The sequence below is a fragment of the Prunus mume genome, linkage group LG2 (assembly GCF_029339155.1).
Source record: "Prunus mume cultivar Tortuosa linkage group LG2, ASM2933915v1, whole genome shotgun sequence".
NCBI classification, from domain to species: Eukaryota; Viridiplantae; Streptophyta; class Magnoliopsida; order Rosales; family Rosaceae; genus Prunus; species Prunus mume.
The window spans coordinates 31054592-31080145 of record NC_142699.1 but is presented as its reverse complement, the minus strand read 5'-3'; the positions used below and the strand labels follow the sequence as shown (position 1 = coordinate 31080145).

Genomic DNA, 25554 nt, shown 5'->3' with positions numbered 1-25554 from the left:
AATTTGTATAAAAAAAAGTCAGTACCAAACAGGGCAAAATTGTAATTCTGTGTTTTTAAGCGTTCCAAATTCCCTTTATACACCCTATCACGATCTCAAGTCCAAGTGCCAAGTGCCAATGATGATAAGGTTCTAAGGGAAAACATGTCCAGCATTTCCTCCTTCTGTATTTGTTGAGAGAGCAAACGAGAGATGGCAGAAGTTGGTCATTTGGTATCAGCAAGACTTATTAAGCTTCCTACTGTAAAGCCAGCAAACCCGAAACCCTCTCAATTGGTGCCTCATTCATTCAAAATCAGAGCTGCTTCAAAAAGAAACTCTTTCTCTCTGGTAATATGACCAACAAATATATGTAATTCTGAAACTCCATTCTTTTCTTTCTTCTTGGTATTTTACTGTGATTTCCTTCATGATTTTCTTGCCTACAATATTATCTACAACTTCATCTCCTTTTGTGTACATGTGTTGGCCACGTAATGTACATGATATTTTTCTACTTGGTCCCACAAATTAATGCAGAGCAACAAAAAGAACAGCAGGAGTCTGATCAAAATATCAACAGCAGATGGGAGATGGCATGGGAATTGGTGCTGCGATTACCTTCTCTCCCTCCATGACCTGCGTTTGGAAGATTTGATTGAAGATGAAAATGAAAAGGATGCACAAGTTTCAGTTAATCTCTGCGTCCAGAAGGTCACTCCTATTTTATATGACCTTTTAGTTGATTACAACTTCCTCAGATCACATTATTTCATCATTATAGAAGTTTGATTTTTTTTTAATTTTTTAATGAAATAAGTTTAAGTTAATGTCATCAAGAATCTTCAGATTCGTATCGCTAAGTGGTTAATTTATAACGTATCGTACCATTTTCTAAGTCGTTTGATGCGGTTGATTAATAGGGCAACAGTTTAGAGCATGTAAGTACATTAGGGATTTTTTTCCCCTCTCTTTTGGCTGTCATGTATACGGATCGTTATATAAGCGAAACGAAACTCTGAAACGAACCGAATTTCCTAAATGCAGTTGAGTTTCTTTGTGCAGATTAGGGTAGTAAGGAAGATAAAAGTGGTATTAATTAGCAGAGATTAATGGTAGGTATATATACTCAACAACCCTAATTTTCCCTTGTGATAATTACCAGCATGCTAGCTTTGGCTTCTCTGTTGATGGAAAGATCATGACATCATTCACCAGAAAATGTAGCAACTGCTCTTCTCCATACTGCAGAAAGGTATTTTGTCTTTGCAGAAGCCTGAAACTTTGATGCTTTATCGAATCATAAATTCAATCCAGCTGATTTTATGCATGTGCATTGTAACAGATCAACACACAATTTAATGTATGGGTTCTGTCGTCAAGCAGAGACGAGCACACAATTCAACTGCCTGAGATCGGTGGTGACGATCCATCATTAAGTCTCTAAACTCTCTCCCTCTTGCTCTCTGTCACTCCCCAAGATAGTGTCTTAACACAGCTGCTTCAACAGGTAATCTATGTGAAGCCTGGGAATGAAGCTGAACTCGATTCGCTGATACAGGACACGATACGGCTTGCCACCTCCATAAAAGTAAGAACTACTAATGCAATACTTTTGAATGTAAAACCAACATGACGCAATACTTTTTCCTATACTAAATGATCGACGAACGAATGCGGGAAATTTTACTTTGCAGGATACTTGTTCAGAGCTGTGTGAGAAATCTTATCCAACTGTAGAGTGTAAGTTTTCTGTGACAACTTCAGAACTAGAAGATTAGCAATTAATTTAAGCAAGGCCAATTCCTAATACAATTCCGATTTGCAGATATTGGTGGACAAAGCACTGCTTCTATTGATAAGAGGTGGTCTAGACTCTTGGAGCTAAGGGATTTGCAATGATATGCATAAAATTGGAGGAATTGTTCTATCTACATCTATGGTGTGTGTTTATATCAGTGTAAATAGTATTTTGTAAAGACAATGAAGAGTTTTATTATCCACAATTAAAGGAAAAGATTGTAAAGGTGATGCTCTCAACAGGCGTTGGATGGAACCAGAAGAAGAGAAGCCGAGTTCTAAATGAAGAATACAATGTGAAGGATACTTTATACAACATACTTCCTCATTTGAAGGCTGCCAAAGGAAGATTTGAGTCTTGATTTGTCAAGATTAACTTTGTTTGGGTCAACGTAAGAGCTTATGAGCATCTATTGTTGTTAATGGTCATTTCCTCTTGGAAGGTGTATAATGAGCAATGGGGAGTAGGGGTGACAATTTTAAAAGAACATCGTTACATGATTCAATGATGACATAAAACAATTGTATCTGTATTGAGTAAAATCGTATGAAGTGTCATTTTAGGATAAACGTCGTGAAAATCCTATCATTTTCTTTCCGAAAATTTAATTCAATCTGAGGATTAATAATCGTGTTGTATTATTGTGGATCGAATTAGTGTAATGCATAACATGACACTAGAAACCAAAATGCCATCATAAATTGAGTATTGAGAGGAATTATTTGAATTTCCCTAATTAGTTATTATTTTTTATCAATTGGGTAAAATTCATCAAATCTGTGATAAATTAGACGCCTTTCCCAACTCCCAGCTCCCAATCTCTAGCCAATCTCCCGCCATCTCATTACCTACGACAGACAATACCTGAGAAAATCAGAAATGGGAACGACGACGCTGGCGCCGGGACTGTCCCGGAAGCTGAAGAAGGTATTGGAATGTCGCACAGACACTCCCGATGTGCTCGCCTCACTCAACACCCTCTCTTCTTTCTATTCCGAAAATACCCCTCAGTCGCGGCGCAATCTCCGATCCACCATCGAGAAGCGAGGCCTCTCCATCAACCTCGAGTTCCTGGAGGCCTCCCAGGCGGCCCAAGAGGCCTTGGATCGCGTGGAGGACGAGGTCGGTGCCCTGGCCAGTAGCTGCGACAAGATCGCCGTGGCTCTCAGCAGCTGCACTGCTACCACCGGTGACATTATCGCCACCACCGAAAGGCTGAAGCAGGAGCTCAACGTGACCACCCAGAGGCAGCAGATCGTGTCTTGCTTCCTCCGGGATTACCAACTCTCGAATCAAGAGGTACCCATCAAGCCATATGTGTGGATAATTGATCTGTGTTGAGATTTGCATCAAATTGATTTGTTTGTTTATGTGAGTTTTTGTAGATAAGTGCATTGAGGGAAGAAGAACTGAACGAGAACTTCTTCAAGGCGCTTTCTCATGTTCAAGAAATTCATGCCAACTGTAAATTGCTCTTAAGAACACATCACCAGGTACTCTCTCTCAATCTCTCTCTCTCTCTCTCTCTCTCTCTCTCTCTCTCTCTCTCTCATCTGAAATTTGTTTGAATCAAGGAAACTTAAAAGGTGATAGTATACTAACAACCGAATTTACCATTCACTTGCAGCGTGCAGGTCTCGAGCTCATGGATATGATGGCTGTCTACCAAGAAGGAGCCTACGAACGCCTCTGCAGGTTTTTCTCTTCTACCATCTTCCTTAATGTGCACATGTATAAGGAAATTTTCTCTTCTCAAACAGCTTGACATGTCATTGTTGGCAAAGTTTCAACATTTACCATTTATTAGGTGAATTCTTGTTTATGTGTGTGACCCAGATTTACAGATTGACAATATAATATGCTTTGATCTGGCAAGAGATCATTACCACTATGTATAGTGGTTGTTTCAATTTTTTGACACTAGTATTCTACTAGGATAAATAAAATATGATATATTGGGTCTTTAATTAACCCCGTCTTCTAGGTGGGTTCAGGCAGAATGTAGAAGACTTGGCGACTCTGATAATCCTGAAGTTAGTGATCTTTTGAAAACAGCAGTTCGTTGCCTCAAGGAAAGGCCTGTCCTTTTCAAGTATTGTGCAGAAGAGGTGATTCTCTATGCTAACCATTTCACCTGATTCACTTTCTACTACCTTGTTTATTGATTTTCTGACCAATTTCTAGGTAGCAAATATGAGGCATAATGCATTGTTTAGGCGGTTCATCAGTGCTCTTACACGTGGAGGACCTGGTGGAATGCCTCGACCCATTGAAGTTCATGCTCATGATCCCTTACGATACGTTGGGGACATGCTAGGTTGGTTACATCAGGTGTGAAAACAAAGGCCTATTGGTTGCGTTCCACTTCCATTTGTGAAGTATAATTCATCATCTGGCAATCGTAATTTCTTGCTCCCTTCGCAGGCCTTGGCATCTGAACGGGAACTTGTCTTTCTATTACTGGATCCAGATGCGGCGGTAGATACTGGTCCAGCCACCAACCAATTCTCCAGGAGCCCTGAAAGTGATTCTCGAAAGACAGAATCTGATTTGACATTTGTTATGGATAGAATTTTTGAAGGAGTTTGCCGGCCATTTAAAGTAAGAGTTGAACAAGTTTTGCAGTCTCAATCGAGTCTCATAATTTCATACAAACTAAGTAATACCCTGGAGTTCTACAGCCACACTGTAAGTGATGCCTTTCCTTATTCATCAATTGAACAAATTGTCCCACATGTTATTTGCTTTTCTTTTTTCTTTCCCCTGATCTATGGCTGTGTTTACTTGCAGATATCAGATTTTCTTGGGAGAGAAACAGCTTTATCTGATACATTGTGGACACTGAAGGATGCTGCTCAGAAAACTTTCTTTGACATTCTGAAAACCAGAGGGGAAAAGCTTTTGAGGTATCCTCCCCTTGTTGCTGTTGATCTTTCCCCTCCACCAGCAGTAAGGGAAGGAGTCTCTCTGCTGCTTGAAATAGTGGAGACGCATAACAGCATGATGCTTCCTACTTTAGGAAAAAATCCTGCGTTTGGTCCGGTCATTTCTGCTTTGCTCGATCCAATTATTAAGGTGTGTTGTGCTGGGCATTTGGTTATGTAAATGGCATGCTTGGTAAGCTTGCTTCTAGTTTCGTGATGGTCAAAACAACATTGAAATTAGTTTTTAAGCATGATTGAAGTTTCAACACTATGTCATATTCCCATTAATTAAGGACAAACTACAAAGAACTTCACTTTGAGTGCTGTTGCGCCTATTGTTGTGAGTCCATATAATCCCACAACCAGATGCTCTCTATATTAGTAGCAATTTAAGTTAAATTTGTTGCAGAGTCAGACTGTGAAGGCATATCTGGAAACATCTTACCGAGGACAATATTTCATTGTACTTCTTCCAGAATTCATGTTACAGATTTAATGGGACTTAAAACTGTGTTGATGCATTCCATGTGAAAATTAATATTTAACTTCAGTTTGAGAGCAGAGGTAGTCTTCAGTTTGTTTAAATGTTGAATAAATTCCATTACTTCAACCATTGCAGATATGTGAGCAAGCAGCAGAGGCACACAAGTCCAAGGGAGCTGGCCACTCTTCTAGAAGAAGTAGGTTGAGTTCTGACTTAGGTCAATTTAGTAAGTCACCAGTTGACGCACTATTGTCCAACAGCAGTTCTGCCCCGTCATCTCAGGTTTTCTTTTCTCATTTATTTCCAAGCGTCTGATTTCAAAGTATCTTCACTTAATCAGAGGATATCGAGTCTTTCTGTTGCATTTTGTTGTAATTCTCGTGGCTTGTTGTTTCATTTTGTTGTAATTCTCATTAACTCTAGTGCATAGAATTATTCCTGGTTCCAAATTATGTCAAATGTCAAATGTCAAGCTAGTTTCAAAGATTTTTGTGACCCACTGTAATATTCTGGCCAATTCCCTTATTCTGTAGTTGTGTAAGTGAGTTTAAGGCTTATTAAAACTAAAATGTTTGAGCTTATCATTCTGCCTTACTATTCTTAAAAAACTTATCAAAAGAGGAAAAAGAAAACTAGAGTTTGTAAGTCTGATTCTACAGGTATTATTATGACTTTCCACAGGATTTGGTATGCAGAAAAACAAGTCCTCGGTACTAGAACCCTATGTCTGGAAATATAAGTGTATCAAAAACCAGCTATGACAAGGGAAATTGGTGTGATTTTTGAAAATAAAAGGCCCTTGTATTTAATGATTAATAACTTTGATCTTGTGATTCTCATGCATAGTCTTCTTCATTGCTTTCGTACTAATGCCTTTTTAATGGATTGGTGCAGTCTAGTGGAACATCCTCTAAGATTTTCCTCATCAATTGCTTGTGTGCCATCCAACAACCATTGTCTGGGCATGAGGTTGCAGCGGAATACGTGAAGAACCTCGGGATGATGATAAATAGACACATGCAAGCACTTGTAGAAAATGAAGTTGATGCCATCCTTAGAAGATGCGGCTTGTCACAGAAAATTCCTTACTTCCGCAACTCACTCAACAAGGAGACTGGCAATACCCCCTTGGTAGAGATTGAGGACACTTCTCCAGCCTCTCTCTCTGAGTGTTTGAAGGCTTTCTTTGGGCTTGTTTTGGGAAGTGAGAGTTCCTTGCCTGAATTTGAGCAGATGCAGGTTCCAAAGTTGCGTTCTGAAGCATGTATCCAAGTGGCTAGATCGTTGGCAGAAGCATATGATCTTACATACCAGGCGATTATGGATCCCAAGAATGGCTACTTAGATCCTAAGTCACTGGCAAGGCATCCTCCAGACCAGATAAGGACCATTTTAGGAATATAAAGCACCAATTTCTTCTTCTTCTTTTTCCCTCTTGCCTCCCATGTGTCTTAATCTTATAGATTTGCTTATTCTTTTTTGAACAGATTGTCAAACTCTTATTTCCAACAAATTAGTTTATTAATTGACTATTTGATTTTCAAACTGTTAATATTCGTTAGCAAAAAGAAGAAACAGGTAAACGAGTTGTTCATTTGTGTTTTTCTTTGGTGAACGATGGATAATGCGCGGAACGCATTAACTACATTATGTGTGATATACTAGGGAATACTCTCTCTCTCTCTCTCTCTCTCTCTCTCTCTCTCTCTCTCTCTCTCTCTCTCTCTCTCTCATATATATATATATATATATAATTTTAGTTCAAAATCAAAAATACTACCAAATAATATCAAGCATAACACAAAGAAAACATCTTATCAAAAAAAAGTTATGCATCACATAGCAAATGTCTAGAAAATTACTAAAACCAAATATACAAAAGAAAGAAGGTGTATATATTAAAAGATTTTTCAGAAAGAAAAAAATAACTAAAAGTATATTTTGCAAAGATAACGGGTCAGTATCGTATTTCATGAATCTATCCTGACTTGTTAATGATCATGTTACTATCGTGTCAACCCGTTATTGACCCAGTCCAATAAGGCTTAAACTGAACACTAATTTATTTATTTTTGATATAGTTGAGATCTTTAATTTTCTTAAGGGAAAAAAAAAAGTCAGGATGCAAATTGAAAGTATGGTACAAGTTTAAGGGGGTGTTTTAGCGGTTTAGCCTATTACATGATTCCTATTATTACACAACTCAAACATGGGAGCAATAATGGAAACTATTTTTTATTATAATAATTAGTAATTCAACATGGATGAGAGGCATTCGTTCCCATCTCGAATGAGTTTAGGCATAACAGGCGTAAATTTCAAATCTGATGTAACTATTATAAATAGCACGTCAATTTACTTTTCCATAACTATGAACTAGAAGTTCTCTTCTTGCAGTGTGAAGACACTTTTTACAATCTGCGTCAGAAAGATCTCGAGTGCATTCCAGCATATTAAAGATCTTAGTCTTGTTTATCACTTTTCGAACTCCTTGAGCTTATGACGGTCCAAGAACAGTATTAGCAATTAGTGCATTGAACAACTCATCAAACTTTATTTTGAATCAATGGTGGATTATCAAAAAATTTGCAATTCGTACCATAAATCCCGTTATTTGTGTCAATTTTACCAAATTACAGCTCCTTTATTGAGCAGGCAACGCTTGTAAAGTTCAAGGATTGCACTCTGATATTACTTGTTATTGTTAATCAGTTGCCGAAATTTGATGGGGTGTATTTGAGTTGTCTGTGGTTGCTATACTCTATCTGGATCAATGGAAGGTTGAGCAAGCGTTTGCATTGGAGCAAAATGATGGAATAGAGTTGGCACCCTTTTTGATATGCCTCAAATTGGCCAACGTTGCTGGGTTATGCTTCACATGCAGCTCACTATAGCAGTACTCAAGAGTGTTCACACAAGCTTCAAGTGTGAGGTGTGAACGATTCAATTCAATGCCGTTTGGAACAGCAAATCAGTTTTTGCTCATTTCCACTGAGGTTGCCGACTTTAAGAGCGTTGAACCTGTTGAGGATTTAGGATTTATCTCTAGGGTCTAAGTGTAGAAACTGTTAAGGATTTTTAAGCTCTTGATTTTGGGATCATTCCCGCGGCAACGGATAAACCTGCATGCAAAATCGCTGTTGTTCAAACGGCAGACAAAGTTCTGGTGGTTGACCTCATGAGTGGAGAAATTACTTTTATATAACTTGAGTTTAGGGTTTAGCTCTTGGGGCACGTTTTGGAGAAAAATAGGACGCCATTCGAATGAAACAGATGTCAACAGTACGAAACTCATATAAGCTGACTTCATATGTGCGTGTTTTCCAAAACAGGCAGAAAAATCACAACACAGAAGCAGGCAGGGGCCGTACCTTGCACAAACTAAACCCACCAAACTGGCCTCAACAAATAAAGGGCATTATGGAAACACTTGAACATGACAGAAACACTGATACAGAAACTCTAACGAAAACGAATTGCAAATAACAACAGCTGAAACCACATAACCAAGAAGTACGAGATATAGTCCATTGTCTGCAGATGCGCGTACTCAGAGAAGAAACTGAATATTCCATCCAGCAGCCCGACAGTTTACATCCCTTGCCAAAGCATGCTTAAATTACTCCCCAGTTCTACATTTACAGCAAGGAATTCACTGATATTTTTTCGAACGAAATGTGGTAGATTAATCAAGCCCAAACCATCCAGATCAAGTTGGCAGCAAAGTAATTTGAAGTAATGAAACAAAACATCATGTGCATCCAAGGAACCTGACTGACAATTGGCATGATTCTAGAACTACCCTTTTAATAAGGCTGCTTGACAGCATAAAGATATACCATTGAGAGAAGCAAGATTGACAACAGGTTTCACCAGACATCAGTTGTTAAGTAACACAGGATTTCAAAGTTTGGAGAATACTAAATCCAACTAGTGTCACCGGGTTGCACTAAGTTCCTCGTCTGAGATTAAAGGGAGAGAGAAAAATTGTTAGCTCAATCTATATCTACCAAAGCCCTTCTTACAGACAATATGATCAAACACTCATTCATCAACAATGTAAAATTAAGAGGACTGTAGCACCGAGAGAAGAAAAAGGGTGTTATCATACGCAATAATCTATTTAGACTCTGCAATTAAGCTTGCTCACCCGAGAGATGTGTTTGATTTTGCGAGCTTTTGTTGAGCAAGTGATGCCAAGTAGATCTTTAAACAATGTGGACTTCATGGTCTTTCACACTTCTTTGCTTAGACACATGGTGCAGTACTTGTTTTGTTCAAGATGTCATCCACACAACACTTTTTTTCTTCTTCTTTCAGGAATGGATTTTACTTGCAAAAGCCCCAAAATTATGTCCAGTCTGACAATACTGTCAAAACACAGGTTTGGTTCACAGTGGAAAAGATAGAAAGTGAAAGTTGAACATAAATCCACATGCATCATGAGCTGGTAAATTACCTGAGGCACAAACATCCATCCAGTTTTTCCAATATATCCTTCAACAGCAGCGATATCATGGTTGGAAGCCACACTGTGCAGCAGGCTTCTGTGGCTAAGCAATAAACTCCAATTGAGAGGACAAAAGACATAAATAAACAAATAAAGAACTGAAACAATATAGAGGGTTACCTTTTCATCTTCATTACGCCAGAAAAATGAAAAAATTTAAATGGCGGAAAACCGCCATTAACATTGCTTCCAATTTTCATGCTTCAACTTCCACCAGCTGAACTCTTTGTGTTTGACAGTATTCTGTGGCAAGCCAAAATTTATACTTAAGGCATAATTGTCCCCAGAGGTAAAAAAAAAAAAATTCATGTAAAACTGTTGCCTGCCAACAAACTGATAATCTTTTTTTTTTTGGTTGGGTACAAAGGAGGAGGGGTAGGTTTGAACTATAGTATTGTCCTAAATTTCATTGTTTTCTATTTTCGGCAACTAATTGAGAACTTTCTGGTTTTTGTGCATTTTTCTTCTGACTAAAACTTTGCAGCTGAAGCCAGAATGTGTGAATTTGCACAGCTTAAAGGAAGGCATAGTTACCAGAAAACACTACATAGACACATGAAACATATTTATGGGTGCTAACTGACCAGATGGCTGATCACAAAAGTCAAATTTAGTTATCTTTTCCTTTAAACCTTTAAGGTTATTCCGCGAATTGATAATATGAAATTTCAGATGGCTTCAATCACAAGAACCTTTAAATGGTACATGAACAATCATGAGAGAGAGAGAGAGAGAGAGAGAGAGAGAGAGATCATAACAGTTTCAAACCAAAGATATTAAATCATGAACCATGTTGTTAAATTTTTATAACTTTCTATCAATATGTTCAATATGTTCAAAAATTTGGTGCGAGACTGATTAAAAAACCTAAGCAAGGTTAATAAAAAAACTTCAGTTACCTCATAAAAAAAGCGGAAGACTAATATTATGTCATTCATATTATGGATTGGGTATATTCACAGAAAGATTGCTGCAAAACAATACATATAATGCCTTTCCAAAACTTGCAAATCGAATGGCATAACACAAAGAGATAATAAATAAACAGAGCACACATACATACCACCCAAGTGATAAACAATTATCTAAATTGAAAGGATAGGAAAACTTTCAAAGAGCCAAAAATATACCTGCATCTGCATGCATGATGCCTTGCCTGGTCCCTCATTGACAGGGAAGAAAGCACCTACATCACTTAGGTGGCCAGCGTTCTGAGTTCTACTAATTGGCCCTGCCAAAATTGGAAACTATTTCCTTTGCTAATTGACTAGCTTCTCGTATTTCCCCTCTTGAACAGAGTGTAGCAATTTGCTTATAGCAATAGTCAAAGTCATCAAATTTAGACCTTCTCCCTTTATCATCGTAATTTTCTGCCACATTCTTTACATCCCTCATACCAGAAAATTGGATATCCATATCCGCATCGGTAGAGGTTACAGACGTTGAAGCAACTGTACCATAAGCCTCCCTGTCATAAGGACTGTGTAGTTTATGAGATTGATTGCAGGCATTAGGTGAACTCCGAACAGGAAAAAATATGGACCCAATTTCGTTGAGGAGAGTAAGTGATTCTTGGACACTGCCTTGCTCACATAATGAAACGAGCAAACCTTCCAATGAGTCTGTTTCAACCTCCACATCAACTCTATTTATTAGCTCCACAACAGATTGTGACTGAAGCATTTCCCTCAAGATGGTTCTGGCTTCTTCCATCCTTCCCGTGGCACATAAACCTCTTATCAAATATAAGAAACCCAAAAAATCAGGTGATGTACCTTTACTCTTGAGCTCAATAAAGAATTCAAGAGCACCTTCCATATCACCCTTTAGACAAAAACCATTGATTATAATACTAACAGTGAATTCATCAGGCCTGAGGGTTTTTAAGTCAAATTCATAAAGAAGCTTCAACGCATCCTCCATATGTCCAGTTTTGCAATAACCATCAATAATTGAGTTATATATATGTGTATTTGGTTTCAAGCCTTTGAGGACCATCCTCTCAAATAACTGCTTGGCATCCAGAAGAAAGCCCTCTCTACGTAAAGCATCAATCAATGTAGCATATGTGATTTCTGAGGGAACCAAATTAATTTTCTCCAACGAATCAAATAGCCGAAACGCTTCTACAAGGTGGCCTTGGCGGCACAATCCGTTTAAAACTGAATTATAGCAGATGATGTTAAGGGTAACCCCTTTCTTTTTAGCAAAACAACATAGATCTAATGCCTCACTGATATATCCTACTTTACAAAGGCCATCAACCATAAGCGAATAGTCAAGCGCATCCAGAACAGGTAAGCCATCTTCAGCCACCATGACAAGTTTATATGCATCCAAAACTCTACCATTCTTTATAAGTGTCTTAAAAAGAGAAACAGGCAAAGTGGCCGTTGCAGGCTTGTCCTTCATTTTGTTTAGAAACCGGATAGCATCATCGACACCCTTCAGACATATGTAGTAAGCTAGAATCTTACTTACCTTAGGTTCAACTAGGCCATATTCTTTCACAAAGATGTTAAAAAAAGACTGAGTTAGCCACTCTTTCCCATCACTAATTAGACCTTTTAAAATTGAATAGTAAGTTTTGCTTGTGGCAACTGACCCTTTCCTCCTCATCGCCAAAAACACTTCACATGCAGACTCAGGAAAACCTCTCTTGCACAAGAAACTGATAGCATCATTGCTTATAACATCATACACTTCTGTCCTCAAATTCTCTGTTCTTTGAACCAAACATAAAACTCCAGCTGCACTTTTTTCTTCAAGAATTGCCTTCAACAGAATTTTGTAGATACCTAAATCCAAACCTAAATCTTTCCCATTGAGTTCAATAAATACCTCAGCGGCCATATCTACCATTCCCTGCTTACAGAGCCAACTGATAATACAATTATAACATGCAACTGAGGAAACTGGTGTCCTTCTGAACTCGTCAAATATCTCCAGTGCCTCATCCATTCTACCTACTTTACAGTACCCATCAATCATTGTACAATATGTAATGGAATCCGCAACCAACTCCTTTTCTGGCATTCCCTTGTACAGCATATAAGCATCCTCAAATGCCCCCACCATGAACAGTGATTTAATAACTATGTTACACATAACAACATCCATGCAGACTCCAGCTTCCTCCAATCTCCTCTTTGTTTCCATAATCCCTGTGATATTTTCTTCCTCAATATAGCCATGTAGCAATGTACTATATGTAATTGTATCTCCAAGAATTCCCTTTGAGATCTTATCAGCCTCCGATGTCCTCCCGAATTTGCATAATCCATTAATTACAGTATTGTATGTGACAATGCTCGGATTAATCCCCCTCTTTTCCATGTTATGTAGGAGATGAAAAACACCATCAAGATCCCCTCTCATGCAAGACCCGTTAATTAAAGTTGCATACATAAATTCATCAACTTCAATTCCCAAATCTTCAACCATCTTGAAAATAGCAAATGCCTCCTCCAATTTTCCTTTCTTGCAAAATCCCAACATGATGGCAGTATACGTAATCAAATTGGGTTCTAATCCACCTTTCCTCATCTTTATCAGAAAACCAAGTGCCTTTTCTACATCTCCTAGCTTGGAAAACCCATCTATCATTATAGTATAGCTAATTGTATCTGATCTTATGCCTTTATCCACCATCTGTCTATTCTTCTGAAATACCTCCATTAGAGCACCTTCTGAAATATAACCACAAATCCAACTACTATAGAAAACAACATCAAATGCCAATTCTTCCTTCTCTATCCTACAAACCAAATCACAAACTTCATTAACTCTTCCCAATTTACAAAGAGCACCCACAAGAGCTGTATAAGTCACAATATTAGGCTGTAAAGCTCCCAAATTTACAGCATTCTCGAAAAATTTAACCGCAATTTCTGGCTTCCCAATCTTACAAAACCCAGAAATTACTGAACTACAAACAAAATTATCAAAGGGGTACCTAACTTTATCATCAGTCATCAACTCCAGGACCTCAATTGCCTTGCTCATATCTCCTTGATAGCTAAATCTATTAATTAATGAGAAAAAAGTGAAGGAAGAAGGAAAAATACCGTAGTTGATCAAGCAATCCCGTAATACCAATAAAGCTTTCTCCGGGTCTTTCCGGTTTATACATAGGCCTTGAATTAGAGAGTCCCAAATGCGATTACTCTGAAATTTTGAAGTTTCGGCCATCTGGGTCGTCATGAAATGCTCCGCCTCTTCATATTTGTGCGATTTTAGGAGAGCCCATGTGAGAATTGAGCGAGTCTGGGAGTTGCCTTTGATTCGGTTGGAGTCCATTTGAGAGAAGAAATGGATAACTGTGTTGAACCTGCGGGTTTGAGAAAGGAAGAGAAGGAATTGGATGATGGATTTGAGTGTGGGAGTGAAGCCGCTTTTGAGTAAAGTTTGAATAGGTGGGAGTTCTGGAAAACTGTTACGATAAGAAGAAGAAGACAACGAAGAAGAAGAAGAGAAGCATCGGCTGAGTTTAGTGTGGAAGAGAGTAGAGAACAACATTATCATAGTTTAGTGGATTTTTTTTGAATTTGGGGAACGTTGTGGCTGCTGCTTCAGCTACTCCCCTCAAGTGTGGAGTGGGAGTTTCTTTTTAAACGCAGACCAAATGTGCAGGAGTTGGTATAATTCATCAGGTGAATATGCCAGGGCAGGCATCGGTAAGGTCAGTATTTAGGCCAAAATGGCACTTCCTTTTTCATTACACATGACTTCTATATTCACCTTAGTCAATAAGGCTATGACACTAAATGGCATTAAGGGAATAATATTATTTTGCTATCCTTAATCAATAACGTTATGACATGCGTAATAACACTTCTATATAATATAGCATTATTAATCGGAGATTACAAAATAGTGTTATCCCCGTTATAACTAAGTTTTTCTTCCTCAACACCCATCAAAATTTTCCTTTAGTAAAATTATATTTATACTCATTTGCAAAATTACTACACTGAGTTGAATGATTTTTATTTACAAACTAGCTTCTTCACACACACGACAAGAAAAACTACAGACTTGAAGTCCAAAAATAAATATTTTGACCAGTACCTATCCATCTAATTCCTTTTAGAAGGATATGTCTTACCTTCTAAATTTCTTAATAGTTGATCATTTTGAGGAGGAAAAATGTAGGATTTGGTGTGAATTTTTTTTTAGCTTCATGACATGCAACGTATAAATACACTTTGAAATTTTTTTTACTTTGTAATTTTTGCAGTAAACAATAGCCGCACAACTCATAAATATATGATTACAACACGTGAGACATAAGTTATGTAATGATAAAAATAAAGAGAGGTGTATGAAACATGGGATAGAATCGGCAAAAAAAAATTTATGAGACGAAATCTCTAAATTTTTAAAGTTAGGCCCAATCTCAACTTGGGTAACAGCCAGCTAGGCCCGTGGACTTGCTCTTCAAAGCTACATTTTCTCCGACCACCACCATTTCCCACTGTTTTCCCAGCTCCTCCCAAACCCCAGAAATTGGAAAAAAAAAACAAAACAAAACAAAAATATGAGTAACACAAGCCTTGGTCTGTCCCCAAATTCGTTAATTCAGTTGAAAATCCCACCCAAATTTCGCGCCAGAAATTGCCGCACGAATTTCTCAGCAGTCTCAGCTCGTCTTGACAATTCCAAAAGCAACTCAGCAGAACCACAACTCAATCTCTCCGTCCTCCGCTTCACACTAGGTATCTCTCTCTCTCTCTCTCTCTGAGATTGAGATTGAGATTTTGAATGATGGGTTATTGGATGGTGCAGGAATACCTGGGCTTGACGAATCCTACTTACCCAGATGGATTGGATATGGGTTTGGTTCGCTTTTGATTTTGAACCATTTTGCTGGTTCCATTTCACCCGCCAGCACAACCCCGGCTCAGCTTGTAAGCGACCAAAACCATCTTCTACTGTGTTATATTTGCTTCACTTCTTGTTGGCTTTGTGTTAATTTTTGTGGGTTCGTTTGGTTTTCGGCTTTCTCAATTAGAGAACAGAGGCTTTGGGTCTATCTCTGGCTGCATTTTCCATAGCACTTCCCTATCTAGGAAGATTTCTCAAGGTAAATTTCAAGGCATTTTAAAAAATTCCAATAGATTAATTAGAGGTCAATGGCATTGTTTTTCAATCTGAAAAAACTCATAAAAATGCAAAGTGCAGCTTAAATTCGTAACCCCATGAAGGTGAAGTTTGAATTGTAAGCCTCTTCTGTGGTGCAAAAAATATAAACTACCAAGAACCCTTCAATGTCAATGACATTGATATTAGATAGGGTGACATTGATATGTTATGTGGAATTATATTGCAGGGTGCTACTCCAATGGATCAAACTAGCATCCCACGAGGGTGTGAGCAAATATTTGTGATATCACAAAATGTCTCAAATACTCAGAAGGAGGACTTGGCGTGGGCTACGTACATCTTGTTGCGCAATACAAACACCATAGCCGTGGTACTAGCAGGTTTTTATTATATATTGGCACTAGACAGTTGAAATTTTTTGCTGGCGATGAGAGTGAGAAGAAAAATCCATTTTAATTTGGATGACAATGCAAGTTTTGTTTTGTTAGGTCAGAATCCAATTGAAAAGAAGAAGTTATGTTCTTATATTTTGGATATTTTGTTATAAGCTTTTCAAAAGTGGTTGTTGCTAATATTTCAGATAATATCAATTCGAAATGAATTATGCGTGCGCGGCTACTGGAACATACCAGATGATGTATCAAAAACCAATGTACTTGGTTGGTTTGAGAAACAGATTGAAAGCGTTGGTCTTTCTGACGTGAAGGAAACCCTATACCTTTCTCAGATTGAAGGTAGCTATAACTTGATGTCTTCAGCTCTGTTTCTGAAAATGATTGCCTTTACTTGGAATAGTATGAAACTTTTGATTGTCTCTGTTTCAGATTCTGGACTTTGGGAGATGCTACCACAAGGGACTCGTTCTCTCCTTGTACAACCAATTGTGCAAGTTCTGCCCTCAAGTGACAATGAGATTCAAAAAAGTGAAGGATTTGTCTTGTTGGCTTCAAGCATGAGGTATGCATATGGTGATAAAGATAAAGCCTGGATCGGAGCTCTTGCAAACAAATTTAAAGGTAAGCGATAAAAGATAGAGCCTGTATAGGAGCTCTCACAAAAAACAAATAGAAAACTAAAAATAGAAGAAGAAGAAGAAGAAGAAGAAACCCGGAGGTAAAAGCGTATGTGCAGCTTTGTAAAGAATTGAACTTTTTATTATAAGGCAGCTTTGTTCGCTCAATATGTTTCTGCTGATGCATTTGAAATTTCGAAACAGGCATTAGTTTCGTAGATTGTCAATTGGCTCTCTTGGGATTCATATAAGATTAGTGATAGGCTTTTTAATACCTGCGCAAACAGGGTTAAAACTCCTACAAAACTTGCAAGAATGACAAGGTTATTGTAGTATAAATGATTCTCGCAAGGTCGTTCTCCGCAGGGATTATTAAATAACTCGTAGCAACCAAATTCTAATTAATTATTGCAAAAGAGAAAGTTGAGATGTTTGATTTGAAGACCTTAAATTAAAAGGAATTTAACTAATAAAAATAAGGCAATATGCAAAATTAAAGCTAAGAGCAAAAGAAACAGTTGTGTTTTTAGAAATCAAATTAAGAAAGCACTAGGGATCCGCCGTCACCTTAACAATTCTATATAGTTCCCCCAATTACTTATGACATATACATGCATATTTCGAAGGCTAGGTATTCCTAATATATGCCTACTTGGACCCCCAACATAGAGCGTATATCACACATGCAATCCGTCTGTGGTATTCAGATCAAATCTAAACATACATGACTCATTAAGTTCTATGAAACCTTTTGAAAAACCATGCAACCCTTAAGACGTGGTATTCATCCTAAGTGAACTTGCACATATTAATCACAAGAAGCCTTCGTCAATTTCAGGGACCGACCTCCGACCAAAACTGCATCAAATTACTTTTCTAAACATCCTAATGGTGATCAAGCATCAAGACACTTAGATAGTTTAACCCAGTGATGAATAATTCGAAAACCTGCATGCATATAATCATAAGCAAATTGGACAGAAACTACATATTCTTGCTAAGGCTCGTGGCCTCACCCTAGCAAAAGAGAGTTAGTTACGCATGTTGACAATAAAAATAATCAAGTTCTTCATTAAAATAATAAAGATCGAAAACACCTTGAAGTATAAGTTCTTCCAAAATCCTAGCAAAAGTCGCGTTCAAAACCCAAAAGAGAAGTCAAAAGGGCGTCCATTAAATTGCTGTGAAAAGGAGCTTAAATACCCCCTAAAACCTAGCTGCCCAATCCCCACAAGGAAACTAGGTTAAAATAAGATAATACTAGGATATAAAATCCAAATTGGATTAGGAGAATCTGCCCAAATCTGCCCAAATCTGCCCAGCCACGTTTTGGTCTCAAATCTCCTCCAAATCTGGCCCAAGATAGCTCGTTTTAAAGATAAAAACGTTCCGAACACTTCTCCAGAAGGCCACGAACCCATCTGAGGTCATCTTGGGCTCCAAAACACAATAAAAGCCCAAATCGTCATTATTCCAACACCGCGCACTGCTCCTTTATTTTATCGCCAGAAAATAACCGCTTGGTAGAAAAGTCTTAAATTTTGATACGATCAAGCCAAGTGACTCACGAACGTCCTCCAACTGGAATTACTCCAAAATTCGTCCATTTGATTATGTTTTGCTCCAGAGGGAATCGAAAGTCCTATATTGGAAATATAATTCAAAGTATCAAAATTCTTCCAAAATATTAACCAAACTATATTAAAAATGGGGTTAAATATATAATATAAAATATGCGCATCAATTAGCATGAGAACAAGTGCATAATTCTTCCCTGAAATGCACACTACAGTAAAAGAATAAGCCATTTGAAGCAAATATAAACTTTTATGAAGCAAATGTCTGGTAAAATGATCGTAAAAAGGCATATGAATTATGTGAATGTCTCCAATACAAGAAGCAGATAGGAAGACATTTGCAGCTTCTAGATATAGGAATAGCAAATATTAGTCGGCCCATAGGAATATGGGCTTTGGTTGTGTTTTCTTCTATGTGTTTGGTTGTTTTTTATGGGTTGGCTTTGTTTGGTCGGCTTTTGTTGCCTGTTTTTTTCCTTTAAGCCTTAAGTGCAAGTAAAAAGTTGCAGAAAAGCAAGCAATCTAAACTGAACCATGAGAAAATAAGTGATCAAAACTCTTACTTTGGCCAGCAACTGTTTTGCTTAACGAATCCAAACAACTTAGTTGGATCAGTTTTGTGATGCTCATATGATAATGAGATGTCTTTACTTCTTCCTTTCTTGTGTTTTTTTTTATAAATACTACGAGATGTCCCCACACCCGAAGAGTGGGATTAATCCCCGCTAAGGATTCGGCTTACTTCTGACCACAAAGTACTTCCAACATTTATTTCTTCCTTTCTTATTTGATATATGCTAATGGTTGGCAAATCATTAAATTCATAATTTATCAACGATTAACAGTCACTCATAAATGCGCGGAGTCAACCTACTTTCCGAATCATCATTTATCATACTCACTCAACCACTCAAGTCTCACCAACATGTTGCCCCATACAATCACTCAAGGGGGCTCCCACCATCTGACACTCAACTCATTATCAGTCACAATCTACAATGCAATTATTTTGACTATTTCAGAAAATTAATCACAGTGCAACCCTAATTTAAAAAGAATTACTTGTTATATTATCCCAATTGGCAGTTGAACCAAATTTGAGTTAAAAATTTGATATCAAAGAAATTGTGCCACTTCAGATATGGAAAGCACAACATGACCTTATCAACATCAAGAAAAGGTGGGTTTGAAATTGAACCCTATCTTGGTTTCTGATCTGATGCAAGTCACTAATTATTTTATACTGTAAAACTCCCCTCACACGCGGGGATCATCTCTGTTAGTACGAAATTTGTATTGTCATTTCCTAGACTTGTTTACTGGATGTTTTGGCACAACTCATTCAACCCCATACATCCGAGGCATGACTTGACCGATATGAGAAACTTGACTTCAGGTAAATCATGACATAATCATGCATTCATTATAGGATTCCTAGTTGGAGTTTTTTTCACTCAAAGTATTTTTATCTTAATCTTATTTTTAATAGGATTAGATTTTATCTCTTGAGATTACTTTCCTAGTTGGACTCTATTTTGATTTAAGTTAAAATACTATTTTTCATCCTTGACTTGAAAAGGACATTTCATTGATACCTATTTGATCTCTTTGATAAAGATTGTTATCTTGAATAACAATCCTTGCATAAGTTGACGAATTATATAGTATTAGTGGTCTCAATGGTTTTTGATGTTCTTCATTTTGTGCCCATATTGATTCACAACAAATAGTCATAGTTGAATAGCTTAATTGGGTGTTCATATTGCATCAGGTTAGAAGTCTTAGTTGAATGGGTCTTATAGTTGCATTGGAAGTGTAGTGACGTGGGGTTTCTCTCCATGTAGAGAAACTGGCTTTGAATAAAAAGGATTGTTGTTCCTTTTCATGATGAGCTTTTTTCAACGCATGAGTTTTTGAATATATTGAATCTGTTTTTGTGAAAGCTGTAGTTCTTATTTTTCTTAGATAAATCATCAAGTGTTCCTTGTCTACTTTGTGATTTATCAAATCCTTTCATCATTCATATTGCATTCATATGCACGTCGGTGACTCATACGGTTGAGGGCACCAAGACCGTGGTGGCGGTTTTCCTCCGGTGAGCTTGAAGCAATCGTGGCCAGTATTGCGTTCAACATAAGGAGTGTCGAAGATCATCCCGTGATAGAAGTTGAGTTACGAAGAAGTCGGTAAACATTATCTAGAATGTGTCTAGGATAAGTGTGTGAGTACTTCTTGTAATCATCGTTCTATAGTGGATTTGTGTTGGACTGAGGAGTCCCGTGGATTTTCCCCATAGGTGGGGTTTTACCACGTAAAATAATTCTCTGCGTGTTCTTTTATTTTATGCCCAGCACGTTACAGGATTGATAAGCCATATCAATCCTGCTACCGAAGTTTATTTTTATTTATTTGATTAGAATCTTAAATTGGCCTATTCACCCTCCTCTAGGCATTTTGAGTCATCCTGCAGGTATTTTCAATTGGCATCAGAGCAGGTTGCTGGACATACTCAGCAAGATCTAACATACCTTAGGATGGATCGTGCCTCGGGCTCAATTGCACATCCACCATATTTCGATGGCAACAACTATGGCGCTTGGAAGGCCAAAATGAAGTCGTTTCTTTGGTCCTTAGATGAACGTGTATGGAGCACAGTGGTTCATGGATTTCCTAAACCCACAAAGACGATCGGAAAAGGAGATGAAGAAACCACAGTCCTCAAAACTAGAGAGGAGTGGACCACTGCAGAAGTCACACACAACACTAATAATCAAAAGGGGTTAAATGCTTTATTTACTGCTGTCTCTTCCGATCAATTTGAATATATATGTGCTTGTGATACTTCTAAGGAAGCTTGGGATATTTTGCAGGTTACTCATGAAGGAACAGATACTGTCAAGGGAGCCAAGCTTCAAATGCACACTTTACAGTTTGAGACACTTATGATGGATGAGAATGAAACTTTTTCTGAATTTTATGCTAAACTTTGTGTAATTGTGAACGCTTGTTCAGGTTTAGGTGAAAAAATTCCAGAAGATAGAGTTGTGAAAAAGATTTTGAGATCCTTGCCTCAACGGTTTCAACCAAAGATCACGGCTATTGAAGAGATCCGTGATTTGAACACCTTGAAAGTTCAAGAACTCATAGGGTCCATACAAACCTATGAGATGAAACATCTACCTCTTAAAAAGAGCAAAAATGTTGCGTTCAAGGTTGTGAATGAAGAAGATGATGAGCATTCAAATGAAGATTGCAGTGATGAGGAATTAACGATTCTCACAAGACGATTCATGAACTTTCTCAAGAATCAGGATCCACGGAGTCGAGATTCAAAAGGTATAAATTCTAAAAATAGGTTTGTTAACTATACTGATGGTGGATCTAAATTTCGCAGGTTAAATGAACGAAAGAATCCAAGAGAAAAGGTCAAATGTTTCGAATGTGAAGGCTATGGACACATATCTTCGGAATGTGCCAACACCTTAAAGAAACAAAAGGATGGCAAGAATAAGGCAATGCATACTACTTGGAGTGATAGTGAATCGGAATGCGAGAATGATGAAAAGACGGTTGCACTTATAACCACAGTTAGCTTGGATGAATCACGTGAGGAAGATGATTGTAAAGGTATAAATATTGAGTTTATCATGAACAAATATGATGATTTGTTGGCTGCATCTCAGAAGCTCAGTAAACAAAATAGTGAGCTCGTCAAAGAAGTTGCTGTGCTGAAGCTGGAAAATTGCAGGATTGCAAACGAGTTTCAATCCCCTGATGCAGATTCCGAAAAGGTAAGTGCAGGTATGAACGAAAAATTGATGTTTTTGCAGAAAAAATTGACTGATCATAATAAATTAATTGCTTCTCTAACTTCTGACAACAAAGCCCTTGAACTTGAACTTAAAAATTCAAAAGAAAGGATTGTTTCTTTAACCATTGGTGCAGAAAAAATTGACAAGATGATTAGCATGGGACGAAGAGATGGTGACAAACGAGGCTTGGGATTTGAACCAAGTAATAAGTCTTCCGCTGTGTCTAAAACAAAGTTTGTCAAATCCACTTCACCTATTGAACCTTCTGCCTCTCATGAAGTCAAGAAATTTATTCCAATTTGTCACTTTTGTGGAACTCGTGGGCACATAAGACCGAGATGCAATAAGCTTCGAAACGAATTTGTTCGTTCAAATTCTCATGGCATGGGTGGAAAAGTAAGTATCCAACATAAGATTTCAAATCTTATGAAAGAGGTAAACCGCTTATCCAAACTATCTTCTTTTCATTGTTTGCCGTCAACTAAGACAAAGTTAGTTTGGAGGAAAAGGAAAATCATAATTGTATGTCTTCCTCCACTAATGTTGTGCATGAACCCGTTGCTTTAGAAAGTTTGGATCTTAAATGTATTGCTGCAAAACCCTTGGATAATCTTCGATTTGACACTCTTAGAAAGTCTTTAGGTATATGTGCTCTAGATTAATTTGGAGTCTATTGCATGCCAAAGCCTCTTTCATGTTTTATGATATTTCAATTAATTTCTGTGTTTATAAATCTGTCCAGCTCGTGCAAGGATTGTTAAGGTGTATCAATCCTGTAACTGTCTGAACGTATTTGTTGATCTTAGATTGGGCTCTGACATTGCACTATATTAAGAACTTACACTCTCAGCTTCACACAAAGGTTTCCATTGTCTTGGTGCATTATAAACTGCATTAAATGATCTATCCATCTATTTATTTTTATTTTGCACACCACACTCTTTTCCTTGAAGTCCTTTGAATATCTCTTATCATGCACTTGTCTCTCTTTGGATTGCCATAACACTACTGTGCGTAAGTTCTTGATCTGTTTATAAAAATAAAAATAAAATAATAATTTAAAAAAAAAAAAAAAAGGGTGTCAACCACTCATTGCTCAGTAACCGGGCCTCTTGTCTAACCAACGTCGAGGTTCGAGTCAACAGGTTGTGATGGTTTGCTATCCTTGCTTATCTTTGGAGCCTTCATGATTCGGATCAGTATTTCCCCAGGGGTGCTTCATCACCCAGTTGCCTCCAGTCATCTGACGTAAGCACACTGATTGACCATCCGTTACATGGATCATGTCGAAAGCTAGATAAAGTGAGCCACTAAATTCGTATTAAAAAATATATATATAAATTGATCTTCTTATACTTACTATGCACTTAGTGTTTGTGCAATCTTTGGTGGGATTCGTCTTGTGTGGACATATTTTTTGTGCTTAATTGAAAAAGAGTTCATTTAACACATTTGCTCCTTGATGGTAGACTCATTTGATGCCTTTTTATCTTTCACCATGACTGTGGTATGCCTCTACTGTTCTCTGTGAGTTTGTGAGTCTCGTGTGCTGTCGTGTGTTTGTCCCTGACATGCTTTGCTTCACATGCGTTCAAGACAACAAAGGGTTTGTTGCTTCTTTCATTCTTTACTCACAAACTTGGCATGTTTATGAATGGAAAATAATTATATTTTCAAGAGAACTTTGGGTCTGCATCTACAGTATGTTTTATGTCTTGATTGTTTTGAGCTTTCTATCTTGAGTGTATTGCTTTTGTTTTTGTATGTTTTGGTTCTTAACAACTTCTCATTATTCTTTTTAGTTCTCTATTTTCCTGTCGCTTATCCCAAAACAAAAAAACAAAACAAAAAAAAAAAAAAAAAAAAAATTTCTGTTTGTTTTCAAGATAAAGCCTCTTACATGCTTTATTGGTTATTCTCTATGTCTTTATATGTTGGGAATGCAATCTGATTTTTTTCCTTTCCCTCTTATATTTGCTCCATTATGTTCATTCTTTGCCCTTTGGATTTCCTGACAAAAAGGGGGAGAGATTGTGTTATGGAATTAAGGGAAGAGATTGTGTTATGAAATTAAGGGGGAGTTGTGTTGTAATTCTGCTTTGAATTACATTTCTTCTCCCACATGCTTCACTGGTTTTGTTGTTTCATCATGTGCAGGGATTCAGGGCTTCAAGCTTAGAATAAGAATTCATTTGTTAAATCCCATGTAATTTCTTTTGAGTTGTAATAGGTGTTTTGTCTAGGAAATGCCAAAGGGGGAGATTGTTAGTACGAAATTTGTATTGTCATTTCCTAGACTTGTTTACTGGATGTTTTGGCACAACTCATTCAACCCCATACATCCGAGGCATGACTTGACCGATATGAGAAACTTGACTTCAGGTAAATCATGACATAATCATGCATTCATTATAGGATTCCTAGTTGGAGTTTTTTTCACTCAAAGTATTTTTATCTTAATCTTATTTTTAATAGGATTAGATTTTATCTCTTGAGATTACTTTCCTAGTTGGACTCTATTTTGATTTAAGTTAAAATACTATTTTTCATCCTTGACTTGAAAAGGACATTTCATTGATACCTATTTGATCTCTTTGATAAAGATTGTTATCTTGAATAACAATCCTTGCATAAGTTGACGAATTATATAGTATTAGTGGTCTCAATGGTTTTTGATGTTCTTCATTTTGTGCCCATATTGATTCACAACAAATAGTCATAGTTGAATAGCTTAATTGGGTGTTCATATTGCATCAGGTTAGAAGTCTTAGTTGAATGGGTCTTATAGTTGCATTGGAAGTGTAGTGACGTGGGGTTTCTCTCCATGTAGAGAAACTGGCTTTGAATAAAAAGGATTGTTGTTCCTTTTCATGATGAGCTTTTTTCAACGCATGAGTTTTTGAATATATTGAATCTGTTTTTGTGAAAGCTGTAGTTCTTATTTTTCTTAGATAAATCATCAAGTGTTCCTTGTCTACTTTGTGATTTATCAAATCCTTTCATCATTCATATTGCATTCATATGCACGTCGGTGACTCATACGGTTGAGGGCACCAAGACCGTGGTGGCGGTTTTCCTCCGGTGAGCTTGAAGCAATCGTGGCCAGTATTGCATTCAACATAAGGAGTGTCGAAGATCATCCCGTGATGAAGTTGAGTTACGAAGAAGTCGGTAAACATTATCTAGAATGTGTCTAGGATAAGTGTGTGAGTACTTCTTGTAATCATCGTTCTATAGTGGATTTGTGTTGGACTGAGGAGTCCCGTGGATTTTCCCCATAGGTGGGGTTTTACCACGTAAAATAATTCTCTGCGTGTTCTTTTATTTTATGCCCAGCACGTTACAGGATT

At 37.5% G+C, this 25554-nt stretch overlaps 5 protein-coding genes across 8 annotated transcripts; 4 read left to right on the top strand and 1 right to left on the bottom strand.

The window, feature by feature from the left end:
• The first annotated feature begins 99 nt into the window (after window positions 1-99).
• Window positions 100-2349, top strand: LOC103323668 (E3 ubiquitin-protein ligase, putative (DUF177)). Of its 2 annotated transcripts, XM_008225677.2 has the most exons (8): window positions 100-330; window positions 520-693; window positions 1145-1234; window positions 1325-1414; window positions 1490-1570; window positions 1677-1722; window positions 1808-1921; window positions 2023-2230. In XM_008225677.2, the coding sequence occupies exons 1-7, from the start codon at window positions 193-195 to the stop codon at window positions 1879-1881; spliced, it is 693 nt and encodes a 230-aa protein (XP_008223899.1). In that variant the 5' UTR covers window positions 100-192; the 3' UTR covers window positions 1882-1921; window positions 2023-2230. The 2 variants fall into 2 exon arrangements, with proteins under 2 accessions (XP_008223899.1, XP_008223898.1); XM_008225676.2 differs by having other exon boundaries at window positions 101-330; window positions 1808-2349.
• Window positions 2338-6740, top strand: LOC103323667 (oligomeric golgi complex subunit). Its single transcript, XM_008225674.2, has 9 exons — window positions 2338-3079; window positions 3166-3273; window positions 3408-3475; window positions 3765-3888; window positions 3965-4111; window positions 4205-4468; window positions 4571-4855; window positions 5324-5470; window positions 6083-6740. Exons 1-9 carry the CDS (start codon window positions 2660-2662, stop codon window positions 6590-6592), a joined length of 2073 nt encoding a protein of 690 aa, XP_008223896.1. The 5' UTR covers window positions 2338-2659; the 3' UTR covers window positions 6593-6740.
• Window positions 6741-8464: 1724 nt separating this feature from the next.
• On the bottom strand, window positions 8465-14378 carry LOC103323699 (Pentatricopeptide repeat (PPR) superfamily protein). 3 transcript variants are annotated; one of them, XM_089047210.1, is made up of 6 exons: window positions 13766-13979; window positions 10829-13455; window positions 9819-9941; window positions 9648-9741; window positions 9339-9558; window positions 8465-9150 (listed from the first exon to the last, which is right to left on the bottom strand). In XM_089047210.1, the coding sequence occupies exons 1-2, from the start codon at window positions 13828-13830 to the stop codon at window positions 10920-10922; spliced, it is 2601 nt and encodes an 866-aa protein (XP_088903336.1). In that variant the 5' UTR covers window positions 13831-13979; the 3' UTR covers window positions 8465-9150; window positions 9339-9558; window positions 9648-9741; window positions 9819-9941; window positions 10829-10919. The 3 variants fall into 3 exon arrangements, with proteins under 3 accessions (XP_088903336.1, XP_008223927.3, XP_088903335.1); XM_008225705.3 differs by having other exon boundaries at window positions 10829-14378; XM_089047209.1 differs by having other exon boundaries at window positions 9648-9735; window positions 10829-14378.
• Window positions 14379-15143: 765 nt separating this feature from the next.
• HCF208 (chaperone (DUF2930)) lies at window positions 15144-16983 on the top strand. The gene is made up of 6 exons (XM_008225673.2): window positions 15144-15415; window positions 15486-15607; window positions 15712-15783; window positions 16030-16173; window positions 16384-16537; window positions 16628-16983. Exons 1-6 carry the CDS (start codon window positions 15238-15240, stop codon window positions 16828-16830), a joined length of 873 nt encoding a protein of 290 aa, XP_008223895.2. The 5' UTR covers window positions 15144-15237; the 3' UTR covers window positions 16831-16983.
• Window positions 16984-19676: 2693 nt separating this feature from the next.
• Window positions 19677-22498, top strand: LOC148920034 (uncharacterized). Its single transcript, XM_089047586.1, has 2 exons — window positions 19677-22183; window positions 22338-22498. Exons 1-2 carry the CDS (start codon window positions 20927-20929, stop codon window positions 22353-22355), a joined length of 1275 nt encoding a protein of 424 aa, XP_088903712.1. The 5' UTR covers window positions 19677-20926; the 3' UTR covers window positions 22356-22498.
• Window positions 22499-25554: the final 3056 nt, after the last annotated feature.

Bases quoted from the DNA above. Each gene is read 5' to 3' on its own strand.
- LOC103323668 (XM_008225676.2), top strand. From the start codon at position 193: ATGGCAGAAGTTGGTCATTTGGTATCAGCAAGACTTATTAAGCTTCCT. The intron at 331-519 runs GTAATATGACCA...AAATTAATGCAG, and splicing joins AAAGAAACTCTTTCTCTCTG to AGCAACAAAAAGAACAGCAG. The intron at 694-1,144 runs GTCACTCCTATT...GATAATTACCAG, and splicing joins TTAATCTCTGCGTCCAGAAG to CATGCTAGCTTTGGCTTCTC.
- LOC103323667 (XM_008225674.2), top strand. From the start codon at position 2,660: ATGGGAACGACGACGCTGGCGCCGGGACTGTCCCGGAAGCTGAAGAAG. The intron at 3,274-3,407 runs GTACTCTCTCTC...ATTCACTTGCAG, and splicing joins TCTTAAGAACACATCACCAG to CGTGCAGGTCTCGAGCTCAT. The intron at 4,112-4,204 runs GTGTGAAAACAA...CTCCCTTCGCAG, and splicing joins TGCTAGGTTGGTTACATCAG to GCCTTGGCATCTGAACGGGA.
- LOC103323699 (XM_008225705.3), bottom strand. From the start codon at position 14,222: ATGATAATGTTGTTCTCTACTCTCTTCCACACTAAACTCAGCCGATGC.
- HCF208 (XM_008225673.2), top strand. From the start codon at position 15,238: ATGAGTAACACAAGCCTTGGTCTGTCCCCAAATTCGTTAATTCAGTTG. The intron at 15,416-15,485 runs GTATCTCTCTCT...TGGATGGTGCAG, and splicing joins CGTCCTCCGCTTCACACTAG to GAATACCTGGGCTTGACGAA. The intron at 16,174-16,383 runs GTACTAGCAGGT...CTAATATTTCAG, and splicing joins ATACAAACACCATAGCCGTG to ATAATATCAATTCGAAATGA.
- LOC148920034 (XM_089047586.1), top strand. From the start codon at position 20,927: ATGGATCGTGCCTCGGGCTCAATTGCACATCCACCATATTTCGATGGC.